Source organism: Ammodytes marinus (assembly GCF_949987685.1).
Source record: "Ammodytes marinus genome assembly, chromosome: 15".
NCBI classification, from domain to species: domain Eukaryota; kingdom Metazoa; phylum Chordata; class Actinopteri; order Uranoscopiformes; family Ammodytidae; genus Ammodytes; species Ammodytes marinus.
In genome coordinates this window covers 4905257-4929385 of record NC_137219.1, presented here as the reverse complement: position 1 = coordinate 4929385, position 24129 = coordinate 4905257, and the positions used below count along the sequence as shown (strand labels likewise).

Genomic DNA, 24129 nt, shown 5'->3' with positions numbered 1-24129 from the left:
CTTTGGCAATCCGGTGCTGGGTTACTGCAGCATGAGGTGTTTCCATTACTGTGTCCATCACTAAAAACTATTCATGCTTTTATCAGTTCTTAAGGGAACCAGAGCAGACACACAAAACAGTCACCCAGCTACAGTTGTTGCACTGTTAAAGGAATAGTTCGACATTTTGGGAAAGTGTGCAATTTTACAGTCTTGCAGAGAATTTTTAAGTTAAATATATTTGGATTTAAGAGAAACTGGATTGTATTGGAAAATCCTTTGGCTGTGGGCAATCAGGATGCGGTGAAGATAGTAGATAGATAGATAGTACTTTTTCCACAACAGTTCTATAATTGAAAACACCAGAGCAGTTCAAGAGGGAAATGCCTCTTTTAATGTGGTAAGAGGCCCCAAACTGACTTGTCTTTTTGCAACAAGAGATTGCAAACAACAATATTTTAAACATTATTAATTTGCTTGAGAAACTGATATTGTGTCTTTTTAAGGGAAATGGACTGTACCTTACCGAAATATAGTACAATGCTGGAAGAAAAAGACTGAGTTTGATACTTTCTGCTTTTGACTTGCTTTTCACAAGAAGTGACACAGAAATCCACAGCCATACTGTATATTTCATTTGAAGTACTGTATTAGTTTTAAAGTCGAGCATTCACAATGTTGCACTACCATTAAACACATTTCTCTGTTTCTTGCTTGTAAAAGAACATTTATTTTTAAAGGAATATCAAGGGGAAAAGGTACTTGATCACACAAGGAGCACTTGAAATGATTGTAAAACCACTTTTTAACTGATTGTGCCAAGGGACGTGTGCACAGTTGAGATAATTATGTTATGATACTATAATATTGTACTATTTTCACCAAGAATGAAAAAATTTGGATATTTGATCCACGGACTGTTTTTGAGTGTTATTGTCTTGATAACGGCATAACCTCCTTAAAATTAACTAGAATGAATTTCTGCATACAATATAAGTACTGTACAAGATGTACTCATGTGCTGTCACCATCTCCATGCTGTTTTAAAGTCTGCTGAATGTATAGAAAAGGCTATTTGGTCCCAGATGGTTTCCCTCTTGGAATTCTGACTGAAGTCCAGTTCCGGCCAACCTACGGCAGGTGAGTCACGAGCGAGCGGAGGGTATATGGCCGGTGTGTCGTTACATCATCGTTTTTACCAGGATGTTCCAGGATGTATAGTTGTGACATCCGACTCATGTGGCACAGCAAGCAGGGGGGTGGATAACAATACAAGACTTTATGCATGTCTTGCAAAAAGGTTGGACATCAGGTTTGTGATCCAGTTTGGTTACCATACTAACCATTATAATAATACATTTAAAAAATCATGGAAACGGGGGCGCCCTTAGCTCAGTTGGTAGGGCGTCCCCCCCCTCCGGGTCGGGCCCAGCAGCAGACCCGGGTTCGATTCCTGCCCGCGGTCGTTCTCTGCATGTCACTCCCCTCTCTGCCCCATTGCACCTCTGTCTCTCTGCACTGTCAAATAAAGCATAAAAATGCCAAAAAGAATACCTTTGAAGGAAAAAAATAATAATCATGGAAATAACAATGTAATGTGGTTCTAACTATGAAATAATCAATTCAAATTTGTAAACTTCCACTTCCTTTAGTTTGATCATCAGTGCATCAATTTGACATTTGTCCACAGGTAACACACACAACTCATAATACAGGAGGAATACAACTTTACTATAACATTTTCAGTTACTAAAAAAGTGAATTGGTACAATCTTTCAACATCAAGTGTGTGTGTGTGTGTGTGTGTGTGTGTGTGTGTGTGTGTGTGTGTGTGTGTGTGCGTGCGTGCGTGTGTGTGTGTGTGTGTGCGTGTGTGCGTGTGTGTGGAGTTCCTTCTTCCTTTTCCTGTTTATTATCTTGTGACTTTGTATATGCCAAAGATCATGAAGCTGAACACGCATAAACATCTCAAATCAAAGTCCCAGTTGCTGAATATGAGCCATTAGGAGTTTTGTATCTCGTTATCAGAATTTGTTGATCCCTCTGCCATATATCCAGGCCTGGCCCTGTGCCTGAGTCGCCTTCAGACATGAACAGAGAAGCAACAGAAGGATGGTCCATTTGACAAGTCCCTGTATTGACCCCCCATCGCCGGAGCATCTGCTGTTTGCTGCTTTGGCCACAGACCTGAGTATCTGTGTCAACGACAGAAATAGTTCCACAGAGGAGGTCAAATGCAGCACGACGTCCCCCTGGTTCCTCCTCTGTTTTTAGAATGATTGTTTGCTAAAGGCGTCCGTCATGTATTTATGGCAATTTGGAGGGTTGATTTAGTGTTAGTGCACTGTTGTATTTTTTATCTACATTAAAATTTCTTAAAGTCTTTTACACCACTATACACACATGATTTTACTGAATTAAGCATTTGTTTTTTTACGTGTGCGTGTTTAAGTTTTAAGTTAGATATTTCAAATTTGACAGTTATTTTCTATTCTGAAAATTAGCCAAGAAAATGTACACCACTCATGTTTTCAATAAATATAAGGCCAAAAATATATAAATATGTCAAATTCATGATTCAATTCAAGACATTTTTCCCATTTATTTATTCCTCTGAATTTTTTTCTAACATAAATTTTTTTCACTGTATACTTGTTTATTTTTTTTGGCTTTCCATACAGTGGAGCTAAAAACGGGACAACATAAGAGTCCACAGTTCAAATAATTCAAATGTAAAAAAAAAATTAAAGTCCAAGGTAAAAAAAAAAGCCAGTGTGAGGTTAAAAAAACAAAACGTTTTTGTTTTTGCTAATTAATAACTGGAGTCTGGACTATTTATTTTTCATGTAAAAAAAAAAAAAAAAAAAAAAAAATTGGCTTATTTACACTAAAATAAGTCATGTTTAGTGTACCTATTTTGTTTAGTGAGCACTGAACTTTTTTTGTAACAAATCGTTTCATAATTGTTTTGTGTTAAAAAAAAATATCTAATTGACAGCTTATTAAAAGCGAAGCCCTGTTGACGGAGCGTCCGTGAACGTTACACATGGAGGTCCCTTGAGAGTTCAATGTCCAAGAAGAGAGAAAGTTTGTTGTGATCGTTAGTGACTCCAAAATGGACTTGAAGGAGCTGGCAGTGAACGCCGTGGTGCAGAATAAGAAAGCGTCTCTTCTGATCGGGGGAGCTGCCGTTCTGGGACTTGGTTTCGGTTGTTATAAATATCTGCAAAAGCCAGAAAAAGTTGTTCGCGTGGGTGTAGTGTCGCAGCTCCTCATTCACCCTCTGAAATCTGGCAAAGCGATTTCTGTGGCGCTCGCTGACTGCCAGAAATTCGGGTTGCGGTTCGGAGAGCTGCAGGATCGGTGAGTTTCTGAATCTGTGCAAGAAATAACTTAGAAGTTTGTCATGTTCAGAGTGCAAATTATCACCTGCCATATGGTAACCCAATCAGACAAAAGCAATCGAATCAACTAATCACAAACATGATTTACGAACAATGTAGCCTACATTACATAATAAGCAGTGGTGAGTGGTGGACTTCTGCAGTCTATATGGTGGGTGCACATTTACTTCACAATTACGAGGGAGGCCTCCTACTCTCACTTGATATATCTGAGTTTGTGCTACTTTATACTTCTACTAGCCCACAGCCCACACACTACATTTCATAGTGAAATATTGTATTTTTAGACAACTTAATGGTTCAAAGAAGAACAATTCATTTGATTTGCAGCTCAGCCCACAATCACACACAAAAAAAACATCCTAAATGTTACATTCAAGACATCTTAAACATGTTGGAGCCCCAATGCACAAGATAATAACCTTTTTATATATTTTTTGGTAAACCCAGGGCTTCAGAAAGAGAGCCTAATGCTTTATATATAATTAACTTTTGATACTTTATGTTTTATACTTTTACTCACGTTTACAGAATATTCAAAATGTTTTTTTTTCTTTTCTTGTTACTTGCTAACAGTAGCCTGAGCCTCAGATTAAATAAGTTAAGAATCTAAATACAGTCTGGTTTAATCAATATCTTGAAATGGTTTACCAAATGGTCTTCTGTTTGACTGTAGATTATTAACAACTATGGTGTAATTTTCTCTTTTTTTTTGCACTGTTTAAAAAGTTTCTAGAAACTTTGAATATTTTTTCAATAAACATGTTTTTGTTTATGAATCCCAGATGAAGTTCTAACCACCAGTAGATGTAGATATAAATAAAATGTGTTGAAAATCTGGTATTTATGGATGGAGTCTGCAGTACAGCCGTATCCTTGGCAACAATATCATCAGATTTCTTCCTGTAACTTTTGCTTAAAATCTACGAGTGCTCAGTTAGGGTTTATTGGGCCCCTCCAAAAAGCTTCTAGGAGCATATTTGAGGTTCCCCATTTCACTAGTCCTGCATTACCATAAAGTGTATCATTAAATAATTTCTCAATAAGCCTATATGATGATGACGTGTTAATAAAAACTAAAGTAAGATGTGTGTGCAGTTTTAAGTGGCTGGACTTTAGGGAGCTAACCATTGGATGCTATAGGCTATGGTGCTGATGAGACTCTTGTTTGTTTTGCTTGTAGACACTGGATGGTGGTAACTGAGGACGGTCACATGGTTACGGGCCGACAGCAGCCTCGTCTGGTGCTGGTGTGTCTGACCTGTGAGGGCGGCCATGTTTGTCTGAACGGCCCCAACATGGAGGAGCTGCGCTTCAAACAGACTGACAACCGCATCATCGACTGCAGGTTTAATGTTATAACATCAGGGTTCAAATCCTGCACTGGTCTTACCATCATCTCTGACTGATAGTAGTCCACTTTTTATAGTCCACAACTGTTAAAGGAAATTAGTTCAACATTTTTAGTTTCTAGCTTTTTGCCTCGCCTTTTCTTGAGCTGGAGAGTGAGGCGCAAGGCTCAAATTAAAATGTTGAACTATTCCTTTAACTTAACAATTTCTCTTTTTCATTTCGACTCAGTGGACTTTCATAGTACACTTTCCTAGATATGTGAAAGTCTTCTGACAACAAAGAATTTAAAAAAGGACACAATGGAATTTTATGAAAGGACTATGTTTATCCCGTTATTCCCTATAAAAAAAAAAAAAAAAGGGCTATAAGACTTACGACGGTCAAAGTTATTTTAGAAGTTTACACTGTTAATGTGTCTATTGTTCCTAATCTGCTTTAACTGCAGAGTGTTTGGAGATGACATCCAGGGGCGGGACTGCGGTGAAGAAGCGTCCCGTTGGCTCACTCGTTACCTGGGGGAAGAGAAAACCTTTCGCTTGGTTCACTTTGAGTCTCAGATGAAAGCGAGGAGGCCGGTGAACCTGGAGCCTTCTTTCTCACAGCAGGAAGTAAGAAGACCTACGTCCTCAGGACAGTCTCCAAATGTGTGCTTCTACCATAGACATATATTTATTTTTCTTTTGCATACAAACAATATAAAACCTATATTTACTTGATTCTTTTTTTTTATCCATCTCTCCAGCAGGTGGCGTACCCAGACGTGGGCCCTGTGATGCTGCTGTCAGAGTCCTCAGTCAGAGATCTCAGCAGCAAGTTGGAGAAGGACGTGACAGTGGAACGTTTCCGCCCAAACATCGTCATAAGTGACTGTGAAGCATTCGATGAGGTGTGTCATGCATCACAGTCTTTGTTATTTTTCCCCTGCTATTTGGCCTTTTACTGTTACATAAACGAATAAAGCACTAAGTAAGTAGAGTCCACACAACAGCTAAATGCTCTGAAAAATACTTTAATGTGCAAAACACATTATTGCTGCGTTCCAAATCGCATACTCTTTCTTTTTTTCTATTCTACATATAACATCTAACCATAAAAATAATCTAGTTAGCATGCAGTAGGCATACAATTGGGACATACTTTTACTTATTTATTTTATCATAACATGGCGCCTTGATCTTGCCTCTTGCTTTTATATCGGTTGCATCCCCGGTTGTTTTCATACGGAGGCGCTGTCGATGTGACGTCACTTCCGGTGCGCACTGGATTGTGGGTCAGAATCGCCCCTTAGGTGTATGTTGATTACGGTGACCCACCTTATCTTATGTTGTCACATCACATAACCGGAAAGGGGGATATGGCTCAATAAACAGACATTCAAATTCAACATTCAACAAAAGCTACAAATGTTCACAGAAATGTTTGACAAAGATAATTAAAAAATGTAAAGATCAAAACCTGCAGTTTTTTAAGTGGTGGTAATTAAGAATACAACAAAATGTATTCCCTTCTGCACAACATGTCTGACAGTCGTGTAAAGATTAGAACCACACAAGGTCTTAATGTTAACAGATTGTATGTGTCTCTACACTGCAGCCCAGCAGGTTTACTTCTGACTAATAGCGTCGCCCTTTTCGGTGTGAGCAACAGTGTGGACTATATTCATCATCAACTCTAAAAACCAACTGCTTTGCTTTCTTCTCTGTCCAGGATTCTTGGGAAGAGATCCAGATTGGCATCGTGCGACTGCAGCGTGTAATGTCATGCGGACGGTAACACAGTCGATGCTTCACACACATTTTTTAACCACTTCATTTGAGTCACTTTATTTATCAACAACACTTGTGGGTTTGATTCCCCCCTGATACAATTTTAAATGCACCAATTATTTGTCAATGATTTAAAGTTAAAATGCGACAATTTGTAAGTGTAGAAAATTATGCAAGTTCACCTGAAATTTTTGTTCTTTACAGATGCATTTTCACTACGGTTGATCCTGAAACTGGGATAATCAACAGAAAAGAGCCTCTAGACACACTGAAAAGGTATAGTATTAACACAATATTATTGAGGAAAGGCTTTTATTTTTAACATATTGGTTGTAAATTGTATTGACAGATTGATCTACTTTTTTGGCGGCTTGTGTAAAACTCATTCACAAAGGTTGCTCCAATTAGGCCAGGTAGTAATAGTTAAAAAATTGCCTCAATTTAAAGTTTTTTTTTCCAGTTCATTTTAAATGCAATGTTCTGCCTTGTCAATGGGATGAGAGGTCTTTAAATATTTTAAAAACTGAAAAGAATATTCCTGTCAATCTTAACTCCTCATTGTGGCTTTTTTTCCCTTGTCCACAGCTATCGTCTGTGCCAGCCGTCAGAGAAGCACATCTACAAAAGCTCTCCGCTGTTTGGACAGCTGCACACTGTGAAGCAGACGGGCATCCTGCAGGTCGGGGATGAGGTGTTCAAAATCATACGTTAAGAAAGAGAGAGACGGGGAGGAAAATATACCAACACATATTCCATCACTTGTTTGGGATGAGGAAGAAATCTTTTGTCATGAGCACCATCACTCTTAAATCAATGTGTAATTCCACGCTAAAGAAAGCACTTAAATAGAGGTATAACCTATACATAAATGATTAAGGATGCACAAACATCCTACAAGAAATATCACTGTTTTTGAAATGGGGCTATGAGACCAATCCACTGAGATGATATGAAGTTCAAAACATAACAATGATCAACTTTCTTTATAGTGTATTTTACTGTAGTGCCATTTGGCAGAATCTTCATCAGATCAGATGGACTGTTGTGTAACTCCAGTCGTGCCTGAATTAAACAGAACTGGTAATTAAGTCCTGGATGTACATGCTGCTATTAAAGAGAGAGAAATGAAACTGCCAAAAGTCTTTTGTGAAATGAAATTTTACATTTGTAATTATTCCTGGAATGAACGAGCAAAGAAAAATATTTAGTATCAATAAAAAATAGTAGATTATTTGGGACGATATCAGTCTGACTGCTGATAATACTGGTCAAATGGTTTTCACATCTTCATATTATAGGGACAACCCTAATTTCAAATGGACTGGTATCTAAAAATAACTCAATTACATAATTGTATACTCTCATGGTGACAAAAAAGACACAATTATTTAAAAAAGTATTATGTATGCATAACAGCAAAAAAGTAATGCTTTTAAATCTTGCCTTCAGCATTGAAGGTCTGATTGAGACCCAGCTTTACATGCATTCAACGGCCAGTAGGGAGCGATGTGTCTTTAGTTAACCACCACAATAGCCCGTAAAGGGGAGGAAGACATTTCTCTTCAATGCTACTCATTTTAGTTCATATAAACTTTAGACTTTGTTTCAAACGACCAGTAGCTTTGTGTATTGCTGAAATATCCAAACCATTATTTGATTAATTGCCATCAAAAGGATTTTTTCCAACATTACCATTGACATATTAGAAGTGAAAACCCTAGTAAGCGTTTCACTTATAGCAATTTTATATTATTATATTAGGCTACTATAAAGGGTGTTTCAGGTGATACAATAATCATGTTCATGTTAAGTTTTGAGTTTTAGGGTTAAAATCAAACCCTGTAGATGAAGATGGCTACTGGTTTTTGTAACCTAACATTCAAATTCAGCCACTAGTGTTGATGTTGGACAGGTTGTTACATGTCGAAAGGAACTCAAAATAAAATCACAAAAACACTGGAGAAAAAAAATCCTCGTTAAACGGGGGGGGGTGGGGGGGGGGATTTTCACGTGACAGCAAAGTGCCTTCTAAGTTGAAAAGCATCATTGTTCTTCTTATGCTTCAAACAGTGGACCCTCCAGCCACACCGCCCCAGGTAATGACAAACAAGAGTTAATTGGAGTGTGTTACACAAACACATCCGGCCTATTCCCGTCACATAACGGGCACTTTAGAGGAAGCATTAGCAATAGTTTTTCAAAGGTTAGAGAAGCTGAGCTGTTTCCTAAATTGGTGACGTAGGCCTGTAATTTGTAGGGGCTTTTTAGAACTGTATAGCAGACGCATAGTAGACTTACATTTAGTCTGAGTGCAACCCTTTAGATTTTCAGACCTTCAAATCAGGACCCACCATCACTTTAAATTACTTTTATGCTTCTTTTCTTAACAGTATAATTTGGGTTTTTATACTGCCATTTTGTACAGGTGGTCTGGGACATGTGAGTAGTGAGGGGTTACGAGTAAAGGGGTCCTATAGGGGTCCTATATGCATTTCTTAAGCCACAGGAGAATAAATACACAAGTGCACTTCTTTATTTTTGTCCATTTCTTTGTGAAAGGGTATTTCATTTGTTCCTATGTCTCAATATTATGTTTGTTGTAGTTCATAGTTAGCATCAGGATTGTAATGTTACAGTAGATGGTTGCAGCGAAAAGGCTTAATTGTGAGATTGATGTAATACATATAGAGCAGTCGTTATGCAAAGCCACGACCATAGTGCTTTCAGTTATCATCAGTGGTGTGTTCACTGTTCAATTACAGAGAGTTTGTGACAGAAAGACATACAAACAGAAACTTTTTTTAATGTTTATTTCTAACACTTGAATGTGTTGTAGAATCAAACAGTTTTTATAAAGGTTTTCATCCTGTTTGCTGCTTATTTTTGCTTCAAACCTATTTGATAAGTTTTAAATATGGGCGGGTTGGTAGCTATACATATATAATAAAGAGGTATGTTTTTTTGTATTTTAAAAGGCGTCTATAAATTCTCAGAACAGGAGGGGTTAGCAAGGGAGCGTTGCAATCTAGAACTTTCACCACTAGATGAGGCCAAAAATACACATTATTACACACTTCACCTTTTAAACATGACATTCGACTGAATATTTGACAAGTGAAAATATACAAAATAATGACAAAAAAAATCTAAAATTTGATTATTTTACAGTGCTTTGGCATGCTTTGCTTTCTTGCCTTTTACCTGAAGTTTGTTGGTCATTGTTCTGTTTGTTTTCTGGTTCAAGTCTGTCTTAGTTTTATTCATGAAGGCAAAATATTCTCTTGCAGATCCTTTATTTTATGCAGAATTTATGCTGTTTTTCTTGTGGCCGATCGGCTTCTTTGCACCTTTACCTGTGTGAATGGTGCCACCTTTCAGGGTAGATTGTTACTATTGAAATCAGCTGTATCCATTTGATTGGTCTTTGGTTTTACTACGTAGCTGACCAGCTTGATTGTGGAAGTCTTTTTGGACTTCTTCTTAATTTTTCCATCAGCGTCCTGCCTATTCCGCTTTTTGTTTCTCCTCCGTAGTTTCGACTTATTTCTCTTCCTCGCTTCCTTATAAGGGGATATCTGTTCCGGCTTCACAGTGGTGCTGTTCACAGTCGTCGTGGCAGCAGACGTTGTAGTTGTGACCTGGCTGATCGTCACTGGCCGTTTGGTGGTGGTGAGCTTGAATTTTCTCGGAGGAGGTCTGGTAGGTTTTTCGTTCATGTCCAGCACAGTTACTGAAATGGCACAGATGTTAGTAAGTATACATACCTATTTGAATGGTTTAACATCATATAGGTAGACGTGCAATGGGGAAGTAAAAACAGCAGGTTTTGCTCATAACAAGTGTAATAAACAGAAAACACTTAGGGTGTATTCACACATGCCGTGTTTAGTTCGGTTGAAACGAACTCAGGTGCACTTCCACCTTCGGTGCGCATCTTTCAGACATGTGTGAATACAGCAATCGCACTCGGGGGCGGACCAAACAAGCGATCTGAGACCCAGCTGAAGAGGTGGTCTCGATGCGGTTCCATACGCACTCTGCTGCAGTTCGTTTGTGGTGTGAATTTGTCCGGACTCGATCCGACCCAATTGCAGGAAGCACTGTGCCTTTTCTTTTTTAATAAATCACCGTCAGCTTCACATTATGGGAAAGTGTTGCCGTTGTTGGGAAGATTAGTTGTGGTTTGACCGGGAGCCCGAGCAAATATATTACATTTGATAGACAGGACACGTAAACATGCTGATGTGTTCAGCGATCAGATGAAGGAGAGGGGAGCGTCTCCCGCACAGTGCCAACAGGTTCACGCTGCGCTTTGTATGAAGTGCGTGTTTTTATTTTGCTTCCCATGTTACGGGACCGTCAATACTATCCCCGTGTCAGTTTGGAGCAGAGCTGCGCCGAACTCACACAAAGCTGACACACGGCTATATCAGCTGTGTGTCAGCATGAGCCTATTTCCTCGCGAGCCGCCCGTCCAGCAGCAAAAATACAGTACATATTATGTTTCACATCGTAGGCTACAAGCCACATCATTGACACAGGCCTACATATTATAATCATATGAAACAACAATAATTTTTTGTTTTTTTATTTTATTTATAGGCTAGATGTAGGCCTATTTATTTATTTATTATTTTTAACCCCATATCGTATCAGTTATATATTTCGCAGTTTTCACTTCGTGCTTCCTGCTTCTCTCTCCACCCCAGAATGTCTGTCCAATGAATGAATGACCTCAGATCACGTGTGGTTTTGCTTCGTAATGCTGGTTCACTTGCAAAAGGGGCAATATGAAAGTGGACCACACCAAAAGAAAAAAATCTAAACTCTATTTGGTCTGGACCAAAGCAAGTGAACTAGCGGACCTTCCCAGTGTGAATACACCCTTAGTGTTGCTTTGCCAGAACAGATGTCACCTTACACACTAACATCTAACATCATTTTAATTGACTGAAAATATGTTCTGTAAACATTGTTTGGATTTAGTTCACCTTGACTGAACCCAAACCATTTTCCACAAATAAAATTAAAAAACATCTTTGACATATTTCAGTTAATGTACCGTTTTAAGAGGCTTTAGTTTTAAGTCAGGAATGCACACAACATAACAATGAGTCCTGAAGTTATTATATGAAAATGAATTGATAAAAATGCGAAATGTCAACTGAGATAACTCACATTCCCTGGGCACAAAAGGAATCTTTTTCCCCCTGACTTTGACGGGCAGCGGCTTCTGCTTACACTTCCCTGGAGGAGCTCTCCTGCAAGAATTGTTTTTTAAAATTCAAAGCGGGTAATGTTGTGTTAGGAAATGGCTAACACATGATACAAATGTACATGCAGATTGTGTGCGCTTAATGTACACTGAGTATGTTACTATACCTGGATGGATCCATGAATTTGAAAACAGTTCCATAAGGAGACGTGGCGCTTGGGTAAGCAGTGGCCAAAAAATACAGCTCTCCTAAGAGAAACCAAAAAACAGAGACAGCTCATGGGTTAAGATGGTTAATAACAAAATAAACTGAAATGTGTGACGGACTTTTAGTGGAAGTTACCTGCTTCGTCTTCAGCAAACGAGATGATGAACTTGTGGTGATGGTTGATGAGTCCAGGGAAGGAGCAGGTCTTTCTGTTGCCCATACAGACGCTACGCTCCTTCCAGCTCCCTGTCGTCCTATCTTCCTCTAACGCCATGATTCGACTGCGAGATTCATATCATCAAACACATTGTTAGGACCAAACAAAATGGGTTCAACACATTCAAGACAGGAATTAACAGGGCGTTATCTCAACGTTATTCTAGCAAATGCCACTGCCTTATATGAATCGAGATATCTCCACTAAAACCAAGGCAAAGAGACTAACACTGCATCCCTTAGGTCAACTATTATGAAAATAACTAAGCTAGCTAACAAAACAAAATTTGCTTCATCTTGACTCCTGAGAAGCTCAGAAGGATTCAAGATTTGTACCCCAACAGTTGGAGTACATTTTTGACTCAGATCGACATAATCTTACCCACTCATGAAGTCTCCGAAAATGTACAGGCCGTTCAGATTGGGTGATTCACATCCTCTGTACACGTATCCGCCCGTCACAGACTTCCCAACATGATGGCTGTATGCAAATATAGGCAGGGTGTCATCTGTGGTGGCAGAGAAAAGATTTACTCAATTTAACAAACGAAAAACAAATCTGAAGCATCAAAAATTAGATTTGAAAACATTGAGAATTATGGTGCCAATAACAGTTGGTGGAAGTGTCAATGAGACAGAAAATAGCTTAAAGGCGTAGTCAGAGATTATGGAGAATATTTGTTGTCAAATTCTATTTTTGTCAAAATCAGTGAGTATCTCCTCACGATACCTTTACGTACTGTGTGAGTGCTGAAAAAATATCTGGTTTTAATACACAACCTAGGCTCTGTAAACTGGTATGTCAATAAAGGGAATGTATATAAAAGGTGGCCATCGTAGCTAGCAACATGCCCGTTTACAGAGCCTAGGCTGTGTATTAACACTAGATTTTACATACAATTAGCGGATCGTGAGGAGATATTCACTGATTTTTTACAACAAGAGATTTTGACAACAAGCATTCTTCAGAATCGCTGACTCTACCTTAAGTTTCATACAAAGAGAGAATACTCACTCAAGGAAGAGTTGTGGCACTGTTTGAAATCAAAGCACTCAAAGCCCTCTTTGGCTCTCCATCCGTAGTTTCCTCCCTTCACAATAATGTCGATTTCCTCGTAGCGGTTTTGACCCACGTCCCCACAGAATATCCTTCCCCTGCCGTAGCGACTGACCAGGTCTCCGCGGTCCACGGAGCAGCGCCACATGTTTCTGACCCCGTATGCGTACACCTCTGGTCGGGCATCTGGGTCACCGATGAATGGGTTATCATGGGGGATCCTGTACTGCTTCCCACTGGAGTCACTACTGTTTACATCAATGCGGAGGACTTTTCCCAACAGAGCACTCCTGGTTGGGGGGGAAAAAAAGTTATATTTAGCATTACCGCTGCAGCAGTGCTTACAAATTAATGTAATAACATCTGTAGCAAGCGGGTGGGTGGTGGAAATCCATAGCTATAATTGATAAAAATGTTAGTTGGCTCAAAGCAATAAACAAATGGTTGAAAACGTTGCTGAAATTGTGGATAAATGGTTGTAATAGCTGGTTTAAAGCAATGGTAAGTAGATGAAAAACTTGGCTTAAGATAATAGGTAAATAAGGTAGGCCTATAATATCTTAAAGAAATAGGAAAATGATTGAAACAGATAAAAGTTTGGGACTTCTTTGGTTGCAGTAGCTATAGGCAGGGCCGCCCATAAGGGGTAGAAAGTGGGAAGGCTTTCTAGGGCCCAGCCACTTTGGGGGCCCATGGTCTTTGGAAGCCAAGAACCTAACTAAGCTAAACTTTTGTCATGGAATTGAAATACCAACCTTTAAAAGATGAGAATATAGTCAATTAATACGAGGTGACACAATGTTTAAATACAAAAATAGAACAGATCTTTAATGTTTGCAAACATGAGTCAAGACAACAATCAAGCAATGGGATTGTGTGAAATGACCACCGATTGGCAGTCAGTCAGAGAAGTTATAGTGAAATCTAATTACGCACGAACATTCCAGCCTACGTACAAGATTCTCCTCAGTCAGAGAATTGTTAGTTATCTTACAGACACAGAGCTCCGGAGCCATCCCAGTCAAAACATACATTCCCGTACGCCGTTTGAGTATCTCAGAACATAATCAGAACATAACAACCTTCACCATACGGTCAGAACCTTCACCATAAGGTCAGGTCAGAACTTGTGTTGATTAACTTATGCTTATTTAGAGTCACGATGACATTAGTCTTTATATAAACACATAATTATTATGACTGTAATAAACAATTCTACAACACTTTATTTTTAGATTTTTAGATATTTATGTCAATATCTATTCAAAGTTGGGTGTTTTCACAGAGCTGCGGCTCCGCTTACGGCCATTTAAAGGTCACATATTATGCTAAATGCACTTTTTAAATGTGTTCTAACATATCCATGGGTCCACGGTGTGCCTAGAGACTGCCAAAATATTTTAAAAAATAACAATCTCTCCTTTTCTCACTCTCCCCCTTTCTGAAACCCCCACCCCTCCCCCCCAATATACTCCAGTCAGAATTCTCCTCGTTTCTGACCTCACAAACTGGAAAGCCAGAAGCTTCCACTGTGCAGCCCACACCCCTATTTCTTATTGGTCCATGGCCCTGACAGACAGAGGGCGAGGCGTATTTGGCTTCGCTTCCGGACAGGGGGTGGGGGCAGCTCAAAGATTGTATATTTACGAGGGGAGCTGCAGCTCTTTTTAAAAAATAGGCCATTGTGAGATTAGCTGAACATCAGCATAGTACAATAAATTATCTGAAAGTTTTTTTCAGCAAACAATTAAAGAAAAACGTATTAGGGACCACTAAGACCATATAATATGGTGTATAATAGAACCGAAAAGTGTATAATATGGGAGCTTTAAAAAGCAGTAGAAAAGCAGAAATGTTCAAAATTTTTCAGATTGAGCACAGCAGAGTGTAACTGTTTCAAACATAATCCATCCTATAAACCCTTTGTGTGCCAACTGGTGACAAGATTGGGTTTTGATATTAGTTACAGTTTTGGCTGGATTATATTTCCTGAGTCGTTCCTGCTCACGGAAAACACATGTAGGCCTACCTGCTACTTGTGTCTGGGTGTCGTTGTGAAAAGTATTTGGACCCCATGAAAAAACAGGTTGGGTACCTTTTGTAGTTCTTCTACATTAGTTACTCTGTCATTTTCCTGAGTCTACAAACAGGTTTAAATTCTCTCTCCACATAATGTACATTTTTGTGAAAAAGAATTTCCCTTTGGGGACTATACCTTCTAAAGGCTTTGACATAAGTCTTCAGGTTGACACGACCAGCCAAGTCTGACCAGTTTTTCAGAAACCTGGCCAATTGACTAACCAGACGGGTCATACCACAATGAAGCCGACGAGCAGCATCATCCTGTTTTAATTATTGCCGTAACCACCAAGGTCCTGCTTTCTGTATTGTTTCTAAAAAATTTAAATTTAAATAGACCTAAAAAAGTTCTTAATGCAAAGAAAGACACAAGGCACAAAGAAGTTGGAAATAATTGAAGGAACAGATTTGAGTTCAAACTTTTTTTGTAATGATTTCAGTGCTTTTGCAGTGATGAGAGGAGAATTAAACTAAGCCTAAATGTTGCATTATTCATGTAGAGAACCACCTTTTTTCATTTGTGTGTGAAGAATTTGTTGTTGATGTTGTTTTTTAAGTGTTATTTATTTCAACAATACCACCAACAGATTTCAAATGGTTTAATGTCATGTGCAGAATTACAAAAAAGTGCAATATTTGGTGCAGTCAATTAGTGTGAATGTATCTTACCAGAAACTAGTACCATAGAAAATGTGCAAATTGTGAAAAAACTGTTTGCTTTAGTGAATACTAAAGAAGAACAATGTCTCTGTGTGAACTGATTATTTTGTAGAGATCTGTTGATCTGTTAAACAATTGTGTGAGTGTAAGGGAATCAAAATAAATTGGTAGGTATGCTGGGCTAAGTCAGAAATGTGCTACTATTTTAAAATAATAATGAGCCCTTGCTCCCCCAACTGTCCCTGCAAGTCCCTGGTTGATAAGATAGTTAGTCTCTCTACAATTACATGTATGTGTTTATTGAAGGATGAGCGCACTCACACACATTGTTGATAGAAGTAATGGGTAAGGGGGGCCCATTGACTGGAGGTTTTCAGGGGCCCAGCCATTTGTGTGGGTAGGCCTGGCCTGGGGACTATACCTTCTAAAGGCTTTGACATAAGTCTTCAGGTTGACACGACCAGCCAAGTCTGACCAGTTTTTCAGAAACCTGGCCAATTGACCAACCAGACGGGTTCTACCACAATGAAGCCGACGAGCAGCATCATCCTGTTTTAATTATTGCCGTAACCACCAAGGTCCTGCTTTCTGTATTGTTTCTAAAAATTTTGAATTTAAATAGACCTAAAAAAGTTCTTAATGCAAAGAAAGACACAAGGCACTCACACACATTGTTGATAAAAGTAATGGGTAAGGGGGGCCCATTGACTGGAGGTTTTCAGGGGCCCAGCCATTTGTGTGGGCAGGCCAGGCCTGGGGACTATACCTTCTAAAGGCTTTGACATAAGTCTTCAGGTTGACACAACCAGCCAAGTCTGACCAGTTTTTCAGAAACCTGGCCAATTGATAGTATTTCAACAATACTACCAACAGATTTAAAATGGTTTAATGTCATGTGCAGAATTACAAAAAAGTGCAATATTTGGTGCAGTCAATTAGTGTAAATGTATCTTACCAGAAACTAGTACCATAGAAAATGTGCAAATTGTGAAAAAAAACTGTTTGCTTTAGTGAATACTAAAGAAGAACAATGTCTCTGTGTGAACTGATTATTTTGTAGAGATCTGTTGATCTGTTAAACAATTGTGTGAGTGTAAGGGAATCAAAATAAATTGGTAGGTATGCTGGGCTAAGTCAGAAATGTGCTACTATTTTAAAATAATAATGAGCCCTTGCTCCCCCAACTGTCCCTGCAAGTCCCTGGTTGATAAGATAGTTAGTCAAGTCAAGTCAAGTCAAGTCAAATTTATTTATAAAGCACATTTACAAACAGCGGGTACTGCCCCAAAGTGCTGTACAGGTTAAATAATAATAAAATAATCCGCATTTATTACAAATAAGAAACCAAAAGAAAACACATAAGAAAAATACTCAGCTCAGCTGGTTCCGAAGGCCAGTGCAAAGAAATGTGTCTTCAGCAGACATTTAAAATTTTCCAAAGAAGTGGCAGATCTGATATGTAAAGGAAGAGAATTCCACAACTTAGTTAGTCTCTCTGCAAATACATGTATGTGTTTATTGAGGGATGAGTGCACTCACACACATTGTTGATAGAAGTAATAGGTAAGGGGGACCCATTGACTGGAGGTTTTCAGGGGCCCAGCCATTTGTGTGGGCAGGCCTGGCTATAGGTTATGGTTTAATAAATAGTTCACAATCACTTTAAGCAATGGATAAGAAGTTGAAGGAAACCTCTATTACCGTACCTGTTTTGTGCATTGCCGTACTTTCCAAATGGATCTCCAGCTTTTCCACCATCTCCAGTGAAGACGTACAGATATCCATCGAGACCGAACAACAGCTGGCCTCCGTTGTGGTTTGCTGCCGGCTCCTCGATCTCTAGAATGACCCTGTTAAGAGTGTAAGAATACTGCAGGTCAATACAATCACATCTACTATTCTTGTTTTTCTTTGTAGATTAAACCTTGTTCAGCTACAAAGAAAATAATGTGAATTCTCTTAGGCTTCTCTGTTGAAATCATTTTTGGAAATATGCTCCCTGTGACCAAGTTGCTACATGGCAGCCAGGCACTTTAACAAAGATTATTGATTATGGATAGAGGGACTAAAAGAGATTGTAAGAAATTAACGTTCAGGCACTACACCCAATTTGGGAATACATGCTTTTACCTTTTCTTTCATTAAATAAATGCAAACCTTAACATCATCAACCAAACTTTGACGCTATAAAAAGAACCAAAGAAAAGTTCCCTCTTCGTACCTCTCCGAATAAGCATCCGCCATGTTCATATCGTGGGCCGACACCTTCATCTCACTGACCCGGACCTTCTCCAGTTTACTGTCTACCTGGATGGAGTAATAGATGTAGAAGAATCCATTGTCCCGGTACTTTGGGTGGAAGGCCATACCCAGGAAGCCCCTCTCATCCCCAAACCAGGGTGTAGTAATCACCTCCCCGCTCATGTCCAGGAAGGGCTGCTCCAGCCGGCTGCCATCACGCAGGTAAACCCACACGAAGCCCACCTAGGTGAGTGAGTGAGTGAGTGAGTGAGTGAGTGAGTGAGTGAGTGAGTGAGTGAGTGAGTGAGTGAGTGAGTGAGTGAGTGAGTGAGTGAGTGAGTGAGTGAGTGAGTGAGTGAGTGAGTAGATTTGTATTTATTTATGTCCATGATAACAGTTACAGAGTACATTCATACAGGTAGATCAATAGAACATTGGCCAAAAAGGTGTAGGCTGAACCCAAGGCTTATTATGCCTAACCTTTTAACATTTAATTTAAAGCTATAGTGCGTACCTTTTTCATGTAAATGAGTGTTGGTTACATTCAAGCCATTGCAAAACGAGTTGACACAAATTAAGTTGATTAAGCCTATCAGCTCCACAAAACTCTGTGTAAGTCTTAGTGTGGCAGTGATTATAAACAGGTATCTCCCTCCTGACACTGACGCATGAGCTCAAAAATATCCCAAGAAGAGCGTAAGAAATGTTTCAGTTGTTGATTCAAATGCTAAGAAACCAACTGGATGAAGGCCTACAGCAGAAGGTATAAAATCCATGCGCGATCACAGAGGGCTTACCTCATGTAGATGAGTCATCAGTGTAATTACTCAGAATTCCTCAAGGGGGCGAAAGAAGTTACGCACTATAGCTATAATAGTATAGTTTTAACAATCCAACATATACACACCTGCTCTGCGATGAACATGCGATGTGTTTCGTCAGCGCTGTGCAGCATCAACACAGGGTTCCTGAGATTGTTTGCCACTTCAGTCAGGCAGAGCTGGAGACACCCGGCGGGGTCCTCGGCCACCTGCCCCAGGTTACTGTGCAGAATAAGAAAGCCTTTATTGTCATTACATAGGAATACAATGAAATTAGCTTAGTGGTGCTTTCAAACATAAAGACACAATGATAAAAAAGTGGGATAAAAAAGCAATAAACAAATACATATAAATTATTAAAATATAGCATTTAAAGGTGCTACAAGGAACTTTTAAATATATCTTAAACAGTCTAATTTTTCCTCTGAGGATCATATATTACATGTAACAGTAATGGAGATTGTCGGTTCAAAGAATGCTTATTTTATATATTTTTTTTAATGCCTTTGTCCTGTTACGCTCACCCAGCAACAACAGCCGGCGTCGTAAAAAAAAAAAAAAAAAAATACCGTTTTTGTTCAAAGGGGCCGCTAGAATTTACACAAACTAAAAGTTCCTTGTAGCTACTTTCATATGCAGCAAAGTGAATAGTGGATGGCAGGAGTAAAAATTACTTGTTGAGGTCGGAGCTATTTAAAACGTTGGGGTAGCAGTAATCCTGGTCGGACAAGTCAACAATACTGCAAAAGGTTGTAACATCTCGTTCAGAAGTGTCGCGTAGCAGTTTATTCTCTGTTAAATATTTGACCACGTGGCCACATTTAGTGTGGAACTCGGAGCAGTAGCCGAAGCAAAGGCCAGGTAGCTCTCTGACAGGTGTGTACGGGTCCTCAGCGTCATACAGGTGGGCCGCATATGGAGAGCACTCCTGGATAGGGCAAAAAAACACAAGACACAGGGATTATAAGGGATATTTGAGGGCTCTGGTAAAGCAGGAAGTTAAAGTTAAAGGTGCACTCCAGTGTATGAAGTTGCTGGTAACATTCATTGTTGGGTGGGAGGTCAATAAAGCAACTAACCTGTCCTGTTTATAAGAATGTAGAAGAACTACAAAAGGTACCCAACCTGTTTTTTCATGGGGTCCAAATACTTTTCACAACAACACAAGTAGCAGGTAGGCCTACATGTGTTTTCCGTGAGCAGGAACGATTCAGGAAATATAATCCAGCCAAAACTGTTAAATATCAAAACCCAATCTTGTCACCAGAGACTCAAAACACAATAAATGTACCTAATACAGATGCAGGTAACGCTTTATACTAAGGTTCTAGTATAAAGCGTTACCCAGATGCAGAACAAAGTGAGATGAAAAATGACCCCACAGAGAGAAAGAAAACACTAAAAAGATTCACACCAACCACAAATACAACACACAAAACAACCAAGAATCACAATGACCAAAAGTAGGTCTTTGATTCTGGGGCTCCTGCTCTAACATGGAAGGGGGTGGGGGCCTCTTACATGTCTTTGCCCAGGGGCCCATTGTCTCAGGATTCGTCCAAACTGACATGACCATCCCAAAACTGACATTAGATCAAAGTTAAACAATGGTAGAAAGATACTCTCAGGTTTAGAAAACCACCTGGCCTCTCCTATGCATGCTATTTTAGGAATATGTAAATATATGTCATATTAATATTAGTCTAATGTCAAGGGTTTGTATCTCAAAACCTTCTGTATTAAGTGTTTTCATCTTTCTTTATATATCTTTCTGCAGAGTTGAAAACATTGTTTTAAAAAGTGCCTTAGCCTATAAAAAAATAAAAACTACTTTCTTACTTGCTCACATTGCAGTAAACATAAACAGTGATGTATCATCACCATGGACAATTTTATAATTATGTGAATTTACTTTGTAAACCCTCATTACAGCAGCATCTATTCAACCCAAACCTTTGGAGAATATAAAATAGATTTACCTGACACATGATTTCCTTCAACATGTCCGCGCACAGTTCATAACTGCTCACTTCCAACTGGTCAATAATGTCCCAGTATCTCTCCGCGATCACGTTGTCCGTTCTCTGATCGCAGCAGCCAAAGTCTTCGTATTGAGTGCAGAACTCCAGGTGCCACGGCGGTTTGAACGGAGGCTCGAAGTCCAGACACTGAGGATGAGCAGATGCTGGTTGGACCGGGACGAGCCCCATCATCACTGACACGACCAGGACAATAAACTCAGGGAGACTCGCGCGTAAAACTGCCCAAACGGTTCTGCTTGGATGGCGCGCAGCATCCCGCATACTTGTCATTGTTGCCGTCTGCCCCCGAACGAATTCAACTGTTTGCTCCCCTTTATGTATGAGCCAGAGAGGATAGGGTAAGTGAACTTGCATGCACGTGACTACCCCTGTTACGCGTGCGCAAATAGGCTACTTTATGTGGACAAGCGTCCCCAACTAGTGATCAGAAAACACGCACCTTGTCACCAGCTCTGTCTCACATTGGGCCGATAAGCAGCAATTAAAAAAACAAAACATTCGGAATGGCGGTAAAGTTAATTGGATTTATCCTATAGGCCTATATATCTTATTCTCCGCCTAACATTGGTCTTCTTCCCCGCCGTCAAATTGAATTAAAAAAAATAATGATAAACACATTTCTCATATGGTGTTAGTGTCGGAGGTCTCCAAGGTCTTGAGCTCTCTGCATGTCACTTCCCTATCTGCCCCATTTCATCTCTCTCTCCAAATCGGTCTAATAAAGCCGAGATACCCCCTCCCCCCCCCCCCCCCCCCCAAAAAAAATAAGAAATTCTCAGTGCAAATTGGCAAAGAAATACGCAGACACACTCCATAGGTGTCGAGGAATGCAAATGTCAACAGACGTACCACATAACTATAATTTTGTCTCACATACTGTACATGTAAAAGCGCCTCTAGGCTGCGTGCCATTTGTGCAACAACTGGTGGTTCATCCTATAGATCTACTGTCCCGGCATGTCAACCCTCATTTGAATATAACAATACAGGTGTTTGTCATTTTGTAATGGAATGGTGCCAGCCAGGAGAAATGACATCATCATCCGACCCTTGTGCTTATACAACGCATATGTGATCAAGACCAAGAACAATCTAACAACATTGATATGTTGTTGTGATTTTTATCATCAAATGTATGTAAATACAAAGTTATGTAATCCGGGAATTATTTGCTTTAAGTGCACTGCAATTAAGACTTAAAAACTACTTTAATCTGGAACTAAAGGCCTATAAAAAAAAAGGAAAAAAATAAATTATTAACTCAATTTTCTTTATTGACTCCCAAACATATTACATGACATCAACAAGGTTTCCTAAAATGATTTTTTTCAGCAGAGAGAGCATATGACATATATTATAAGAATTTAGTCAGTATACTCTATAACACATCAACTATCCAGGCTGCGTCTGGTGGTTCATCCTATAGTTGTACTGTCCCAGCATGTCAACCCTCATTTGAATATAACAGTACAGGTGTTTGTCATTTTGTAATGGATTGGTGCCAGGAGAAAAGTACATCATCATTAGACCCCTGTGCTTATACAACGCATATGTGATCAAGACCAAGAACAATCTAACAACATTGATATGTTGGTATGATTTTGATGGTAGATTTATTATCAAATGTATATAAAAACTATGTAATCCAGGAAAGTAATCCTTTTGCTTTACAGAAAAATATATTTTCAGCAGAGGGAGCATCTCACATGTTCAATTTCCTTATCAATTAAGTCAGTAGTTAAGAGTCTATATTGTTAAAAGTCTTAACAATATAACAATATACCCACACAAATCAAATATATGGCATCAAATTGCATAAGACTTTTGCTATTTTTCCCTGAAGGCACTGATGGATCACTACCTGTGTAGCCCCCATTGTGGGTCAAGAGGAAGTATGCATCTCTAGAAAGAGACAGAAAGAGACATGATAATAACTTAACTTTGGACCTGCATTATCAGCTGATCTTGAGGCCCTGTATTGAAGAGTATCCCGATGTAACATTCCTGTTTCAAGAATTTCAGTTTTGTGCTTCTGTGCTTCATATTCCTGAATTAATTTGTGTTTATGTGATAACACTTAGAAGACATTGGGCCAGCTAATGTTTCTTGTTTAAAAAAAATAAAAACTGTTTAAGTTGCACAGAGTGGAATAAATGTGTGTGTGAACAGGGGCACAGAAGCTTATTTGGGCTTCAAGACCCCTTTATTGGGGATATAGACAAAAAAAATTAAAAGGGATACATTTGTAGTTATATGTGTAGAATCTCAATTCCAAATGGTTTATAACTGTGGTATTTGCCCAACAGACTCTAACTTTCTCAAATAATTAACATGACATGTATTTCTCTTCATCATAGATAAGGTAATGTAATACATACACACAAAGAAAAAGAAAAAAAAGAAAAGAAACAAAACGTACAACTTACTGTATCCAGCAGATGGCAGCAACAAACCTACGCATGCGTCTAACAGTTGATACGGAAGCGGAACTTCGTCATTTCTTTATATTTTACATTTGTTTTGGTGAGGGGGGAAAGGGTAAAGTTACCGAGAATGAAAACACAGGACATCCGATTGGTTGCTTTAGCTTAAAATCTTTCAAGATTCAAAGATTGTTTATTGGTCATTGTTGGCCACATAAATTCTTGAGTCTCAGCCTCCCTTCAACAATGCAACATAACAAAGAAAAGAAAAAAACAAATGTATTCGAGAAACACACAATTGAAGAAAGAATCCCAGACCTAAATCAACACAAACATAGAACAAGAGTGCAATACAATTTTAAAAGATTGGGATCAAGAGTGTAAGCCTATAGCGTGTTAAATGCAATTGAATGAACAACTTATTTCTAAGCTATTTTAAATTGTCTTTGTAATGTGTGTGTTTATCTAAGTCTTCACTTGTATGTTCCTTTTTATACATTTTCATACCAGTTTTGCCAACGACTTCTGCTGTAATTGGTGTTCATATGACAAATGAACTATCTTGAATCTCTTGGAACTTGGACAAATTAATCACAAATATTTTTGAATAACAAAAGGATTTGTTATTCACGCGTTTATTTTGAAGGCTAAACGTGCTCTCTTCC

General features: G+C 39.0%; 2 protein-coding genes across 2 annotated transcripts; one reads left to right on the top strand and one right to left on the bottom strand.

Moving 5' to 3' along the window:
* Nucleotides 1-3055: 3055 nt before the first annotated feature.
* marc1 (mitochondrial amidoxime reducing component 1) lies at nt 3056-7599 on the top strand. The gene is made up of 7 exons (XM_080042573.1): nt 3056-3342; nt 4567-4731; nt 5182-5344; nt 5479-5622; nt 6444-6505; nt 6707-6778; nt 7088-7599. The coding sequence occupies exons 1-7, from the start codon at nt 3095-3097 to the stop codon at nt 7212-7214; spliced, it is 981 nt and encodes a 326-aa protein (XP_079898699.1). The 5' UTR covers nt 3056-3094; the 3' UTR covers nt 7215-7599.
* Nucleotides 7600-9876: 2277 nt separating this feature from the next.
* hhipl2 (HHIP-like 2) lies at nt 9877-21338 on the bottom strand (the record flags this gene model as incomplete). Its single annotated transcript, XM_080042209.1, has 11 exons — nt 20979-21338; nt 19674-19927; nt 19086-19221; nt 18159-18421; nt 17644-17787; nt 13157-13488; nt 12524-12650; nt 12061-12206; nt 11885-11966; nt 11681-11763; nt 9877-10232 (listed from the first exon to the last, which is right to left on the bottom strand). Exons 1-11 carry the CDS (start codon nt 21309-21311, stop codon nt 9877-9879), a joined length of 2256 nt encoding a protein of 751 aa, XP_079898335.1. The 5' UTR covers nt 21312-21338.
* Nucleotides 21339-24129: the final 2791 nt, after the last annotated feature.

Bases quoted from the DNA above. Each gene is read 5' to 3' on its own strand.
- marc1 (XM_080042573.1), top strand. From the start codon at position 3,095: ATGGACTTGAAGGAGCTGGCAGTGAACGCCGTGGTGCAGAATAAGAAA. The intron at 5,623-6,443 runs GTGTGTCATGCA...TTCTCTGTCCAG, and splicing joins ACTGTGAAGCATTCGATGAG to GATTCTTGGGAAGAGATCCA. The intron at 6,506-6,706 runs GTAACACAGTCG...TGTTCTTTACAG, and splicing joins CGTGTAATGTCATGCGGACG to ATGCATTTTCACTACGGTTG.